This window comes from Apium graveolens, unplaced genomic scaffold (assembly GCF_009905375.1).
Source record: "Apium graveolens cultivar Ventura unplaced genomic scaffold, ASM990537v1 ctg1582, whole genome shotgun sequence".
NCBI classification, from domain to species: domain Eukaryota; kingdom Viridiplantae; phylum Streptophyta; class Magnoliopsida; order Apiales; family Apiaceae; genus Apium; species Apium graveolens.
Window position 1 is genome coordinate 34,080 of NW_027417310.1, and position 6,426 is coordinate 40,505.

Consider the following 6,426-nt stretch of genomic DNA (forward strand, 5'->3'; position numbering starts at 1 on the left):
ATGGATAGGACGGATGTGAATTTGATGGAAAGATGGGATGGTGAAGGATGGATGATAGTTATAAATGACGGCCGTTTTTAGAGAAAAATGATACCTTCCACGCAAACATGAGTTTAGAAGAACGGGGAATGAAGAAGTAATGTAAAAAGGTAAATGTAGTGAAACAGAACTTAAAGGAAAGAAAGGATGTGAAAATAAAAACACGAGTAAAATAACTTCCAATACATGCTCACAATTTTTTGTTTTAGGAAGATCATAGGCTAGCCTTTTGTTTCAGGAAGATCATTGTTTTTTAGGAAGGGCTGATTTAATGTTATACACATTTTAATTATTAAATTTAAGAATCTTCGAACAATTTTAATAAATTAGTGATATTCGTAAAATATATTTTATAATATTTTGATTGCAGAATATAGGTGATATATGAGGTATTCGATAAAATAGTGGTCTATATAATCGAATTATATTAAAAGTTGCAATTCAATTTTATATTTTAAGAGTTATGAAATATTAAAAAAAATCCGTACATTGTACGAAATCTAAACTACTATATATATATGTATAATTATTATCGAATTATATTATATAAAAAATTTTAAATAAATAAAATTTCAAATCTGAAAAGTTGTAATTCAATTTTATAGTATACAAATTATAAAACATTAAAAGAAATTTGTGCATGCGGGACTTAAACTATAAACTAGTAATAAAATTAATAAACTTAAATAACAAAAGGGATAAGGAGAATATACGGGCGTTGACAAGGGAGGAGCAGCCCACATCGGTAAGTGTTTTTAGTATGTGTGCTTTCTAAATTACTCCTCCCGTCCTCCATTCCACTGTAGCAGCTGTATTTATTTTCCACAACCACGCGGTTATGTTTGTAGAGTTGTGTTTTATTTGTACTCCATTTTGTTTCATTCACAAGAGTTGTAAAGAGTTTGGTTGATGAATCCGAGAATGTCAACTCCTGGACAGTCAGATGTACCAGTTAACATGGAGTTACAACAGAACTACAACACTAGTGAAGATGATGACTCTACAAGTATTTTTGATATAAGAAGAAAGTAAGTAATTACTACTACTCTACTTAGCACAATCACACACTTGCTGCCTTGTCTATGATAAGTTTCGAACCCTGGACATCCTGTAAAGGGAGCGAGGGAAATTCCGATATAGCAAGAGGTGTTTGTTTAGTTCCATTTCTCCCCTGCAAGACTACTTGGTTCTCTACTTGGATTTCTTTAATTGATGTTTCTTGTTTTTTCAAGGGAGAGGCTGGAGTTATTGATAGTAAGGACTATACAGCGTGTAATTGGTCCAATCATGGGGGATTTAGTTCGTAAAGTTGTGAGTCCAATTTATCTCTCATATGTGTTTTCTTGTTGCCTCCTCCGATTTAGCCTTTGAAGGAAAATAAGTAATCTTTCGCTTTGTTTGTCTACGAAAATCCGCTTGTGGCCTATTTTTATCCTGGTTTGTCAAATTTTATATGTTTTTGTTTCATGAATTTGGCTTGCATATTAGGATTCTCTTACTTTATACTGTTATATTCAGTTCAGTTACAGTATACTGTTTACAGATCGTGATCTTGTCGGATTTAGTTTTAGTAGTTTGTTCTTTGTCAGGAGTTTTATGTAGTTGTTTGGGTTACATAGGTATAGTCAAAATTAGAGGATTAGGTCCAAATTGCTATTTCAATCCGCTAATCACCAACCATCAATATTTGAGGATCCTTCTAGTCAAACTTCTAATTTGGTTCAATCTGCCAATTTTTTTCTCAAATCTCTAACTTCTAAACAGGCTATATATATTAATTTATATTAAAAAGTTATGTCTTGCAAAATGTTTGAATTGTTTCTTTTAAAACCAACTTTTGATTACTATTAGTAGTTCTACTCTGTTGCATTCATCATTCATAAAAAAATTTCATTCGTGTTTCTATAAGTGTGTAAAATTCTATAACGCCCGCTAGCCCAGGTATTACATATGTACTGTTTTGCTTTTGATAATCTTAATGGCAGCAAAATAATAACATTCATGATGTATTTGTATTCAGGTGAAAGAGGAAATTGAACTGGTACAAGAGAATCTTATACGTCGCTTACAATGGTGTGGGGTATTATCGTTTTGATTCATATTTGTTTATCCTGATTTTTTTTGTCGTCATTAGCAGTGGAACCTTTAAGGTAATAGCTTAATAGCTTTCAAACTACTAAAAATTAATTTACTTTCATCCAGCAATTTAAGCAGGCAAGGGAGTACTTCTGAACCTCGATACTTGCGTCTCAAGTTCTTGGACAATGTAAAATCACCAGTCCTTACTAGCAGTAAAATTGAAGGAGAAGATGGTACCTCTATCAACTTAGCTTTAGTTGACAGCTTATCTGGAAAGGTTGTAAAAATTGGACCTGAAGCTGCTGCGAAGGTTGAGATACTAGTTCTCGAGGGTGATTATGCTGGTCATGAAGGACGCAACGGGAACTTAGATGACTTCAACAATAGGGTTGTTAGAGAAATGGAAGGAAAGAAATCTGTACTTCAAGGTACTACTACTCTGAAGCTTAAAGAAGGCATCAGCAGCATTGACAATATTTCTTTCACACAGAATTCAATCTGGATGAGAAATTCGAAGTTTTGCCTTGGGGCAAGAGCCGTAAATAGTTTTCCAGGAACTACAATAGAGCCAGCAAAGACAGAATCGTTCAACCTTAAAGATAATCGCACAAAATGTGAGTACCTCAAAATTTCATAGTTACTTATTGTATAAAGTGTTGAAGATCTATGCACACATTTAACCCTCCCCCTAAATCGAATTCCATTTTTCCCGCCCATCTTTGGGGCAAAAATTTTGGCAGGGAGTCGAACTTGAGACTCCGCCAACCAGAGCTCTGATATCATGTTAGGTAACCAATCTATCTAAAACGTTAAGGTGTTAGAGAAATGTCCTAACTTGATCTTAATTTATATTTGTAATACTCACACACATTCATATATGGAAGACTGTTGATAGGTTGAAATTATTACATGATAGTATAATATAATAAAGTAGGTGGACCGCAAAACTGAATCCTTGAAAAATATGATGGAATTTTGATTCATTTTCTGGTACAATATCGAATAAAGGTGGCCAGTGCCATAAGATTACATTTTAGTAGCTGATTACAATGAATCTACATTTTTGGCAAGAATAAGCACAATTTTGATAAGGTTTAGCCAAGACAGTTTCAAATTATACAGGCATGATTCATCTGTGTTCGTAAATTCGGTAATTGATCAGTCGGTTGAAATACTATCATAGTAACATATGTTAATTAAAACACTCTATTCTGGTCTAATTGATACCAAGAGTCTTCTAATTTATGTTTTCAGCATATGCAAAAAAAGATGTTCCATCTTTGCTTGATAAGGTATCACGGCTCAGACATATTGGTAAAGGCGGAAGCACAAAACTAAATGATCAGAGCATCTATACTGTGAAGGATCTTCTAAAACTCCTAAACACAAATCCAGAAAGACTCTATAAGGTGACATTACAATTCGCTTTCATCTTATTTCAGCAATTTTTGAGTGTATACTGTGCGCTACCATATGAATTATTGCCTATTCAATGCAAAAATTTAATAGGAAGGTAAAGAATTAAGAGACCAGAAATTGGTAAACTAAGCTCGGAAAGAGTATGCGATGAAGAAAATGGGAAAGAAGAGAGTGTTCCTTACTCGGCAGGTTCCACGAATAACAAGCATAAAAATTGCCAAATTAGAGTGGCTCATTTATCTTATTTCCTATGATTTTTCTTGTATTATTCATCTCTCTCATCCATACCCCCCTTCATTAAGTTCATTACTGTCCATTTTCCATTATTATAACTCCTAACTATTGTTTCATTAAATCGTCGCAACTATTAAAATAACTTGGTAATTTGAAAATTTTGAGAAATTTAATATCTTTTCTGATTTGTTAGAAAGAAGGCATGTACGAGGGTTCAGTTTCAATCAACTACACGAGTCACTTTTTCACATTGCAATTCTGTTAAAGTTTTAATGGACCGTGAGTATCTCGTATCACCTACAATTAGGTTAGTTCGTATCACATTGCCTGTTCCTTGTGTACTTTTGTTGTGCTTATATGTATTTATAAATGGATATCACAAACATATAGAAAAGCACAATTGATGCCTACTCTGGACTGTGGTAATGATCACAACAGATTAAAAAAAATTCTGATGCCTGTTATGGTCAATGACTCGTTATCATAAAAAAATGTGCAGATTCTTAAAGTTAGCTCTAAGATATGGGAGGAAATAACAGACCATGCGAAGACATGTCTAATTGATGAAGAAGTATACATGTACATTGATCATAATTCACAACAAAAAAGTGGAGTTGTATTTGATGTCATCGGACAGGTGAAGGGATTACTTAAGGGATCCCAGTACTTACCTATGGATATGCTATCCGATACTGAACAGGCATGTTTATCCTGTTTCTTATACACATCAATCTCTCCCTTTTTTTTATCTGTTGAGTCTAATATGTTTTATGTTATTTTTATTTTGTAACAGAAGAATGCCCAAAAATTAGTAGCAAGTGCATTTGATCGGTGGGAAGACGTAAGCAGATATGATGATGAGAACTCTTTTATGGAAAGCTTGCCTCACGAATTGGAGTCAACAATGATAGAAATTCCTAGTCCATATATCAACCAGGATTTTCTGTTCGATTTATGTGAGCAAGCAGGCATTTCATCATATGGTACCAGTACTTCCCTTACTGGTGAGGAATTTCTGCAATCCTTGAACTTCAATGAGCAACATGTACAGCTCAATCCAGAACTAAATCCTAAACTGTTATGGAAAAGGGTTATTTGTGTTATACGTGTTTCAAGGTGTTTCATGATACGAAAAAGGGTTGGATCCTTAGAAAGGGACCGTGTCAACAAAAAACAGAAGATCTCATAACATGTGTAGAAACAGAGCCTCAACTCATAGTTGCGTTGTAGTTTAATACTAGTCTCATAGGTGCTGCCGTATAAGATACGTGCAAATCAGGGGAGCAGAATGTTGGATTTCGATGCAGCAAAGGTACAGGAGAACATAGAAAACATTCTTTAGTTATGTATAGTCAAGCATGTAGGTGTTTCTCCTTACTTATAATGCAAAACCTTGGCTTAAAAGGCGAAGCTCTACCAAATATAGACTTGGTAATTAAGCATGTAGGTGTTTCTTCTTTTAAAAGAAGAATGTTGAATTCTGTAAGGCTCGTTCTTGTAGTGTTGTACATACTCATTTGTAACATAAATTGTAATTAAACTGCAAAATATGTTTGCTTTGGGTTACATTAAATATGTTTGCAAAATTTGTAACATACCAAGTTTAATGATGAACTCTGCAGAGGATTTACTCTCATTAACTCTTGTTTCTTTTATTAAGTCTTCATCAAAATGATTTGAGCGTATGTGAATAGTTTTGTAGATGAAATATTTGTATCAGATTTGTGTTTTTGTCTGGGAATTTTCTTAGTCCCCTGTTCTCTGAAGTTGTTTTATTGGCATGGGTTCTTCAGATGAAATTTTAAACGTTTGTGTTCTACTTGATTTATTATAGCAACTAGCTTATGTATCATATTTATTAAAATATGGGGGCAAAATAGTAAATTTTTTTACACGGCCGAGCTCGAACTTGAAATTACTCGGCTCATAAGGTTTACGAGTCTTGTCGAGCCGATACTATTTTTTTAATATAAATATATTTGTATATAAATATTTAATATTTCATTTATATTTTATATATTTAATAGAAGCGATTTCGAGCATAAACAATCATATTTCGAGTTTTTGTCAATATTTGGTGAAATTGATTCAAGCTTTCGACCCGAACTTGAGGCGACCGGACTATTTACGACCCGAGTTTCAAGCTTGATTTAAGATTTGGTTGAAATCGAGCTCGTGCTCGAGCTCAGACATTTTTAATCGAGTTCGAGTCTGAAAGTTTTCGACTCGGCTCGGCTTGATTTTTAGCCTTAATTGTTGTACACAACTATAAAGTTAGTATTTTGAAATGAGTTAATTACACAAGACTCGATAATTAATAAATTATTATTATATGGTAATATATTATCAGCAAGTTAATATGGTAACATAATATCAACAAGTTATTTATTTATCAGTTCTAAATTTTTTTTATAAATAAAAAAGTTATAATCACGTTGTTGTACATGAGTATAAAATTAGTATATTTTAGTAAGCTAATTACGCAAGTCTTAGAATAATTTCATTTTATATCAATATTAAATTATATAGGTTTAACCATCCAATATGAAAAAACAAATATATAACTCAGAATTTGATGTTATCAAAATATAATCAAATGGGCCTCTACCTCAATTGATTGAAGGCACATGTTTGGATATATGTATCACAGGTTCA

General features: G+C 33.0%; 1 protein-coding gene across 2 annotated transcripts; it reads left to right on the top strand.

Annotated features, from left to right (window-relative positions):
- Positions 1-766: 766 nt before the first annotated feature.
- Positions 767-5,426, top strand: LOC141699964 (calmodulin-binding protein 60 A-like). Of its 2 annotated transcripts, XM_074503751.1 has the most exons (8): positions 767-784; positions 929-1,067; positions 1,272-1,350; positions 2,060-2,112; positions 2,242-2,732; positions 3,373-3,527; positions 4,271-4,471; positions 4,565-5,426. In XM_074503751.1, exons 2-8 carry the CDS (start codon positions 949-951, stop codon positions 4,958-4,960), a joined length of 1,494 nt encoding a protein of 497 aa, XP_074359852.1. In that variant the 5' UTR covers positions 767-784; positions 929-948; the 3' UTR covers positions 4,961-5,426. The 2 variants fall into 2 exon arrangements, with proteins under 2 accessions (XP_074359852.1, XP_074359851.1); XM_074503750.1 differs by lacking the exon at positions 767-784 and having other exon boundaries at positions 794-1,067.
- Positions 5,427-6,426: the final 1,000 nt, after the last annotated feature.

Coding starts and splice junctions, on each gene's coding strand:
- LOC141699964 (XM_074503751.1), top strand. CDS start 949: ATGAATCCGAGAATGTCAACTCCTGGACAGTCAGATGTACCAGTTAAC. Junction 1,068..1,271: donor ATTTTTGATATAAGAAGAAA/GTAAGTAATTAC, acceptor TGTTTTTTCAAG/GGAGAGGCTGGAGTTATTGA. Junction 2,113..2,241: donor CTTATACGTCGCTTACAATG/GTGTGGGGTATT, acceptor ACTTTCATCCAG/CAATTTAAGCAGGCAAGGGA.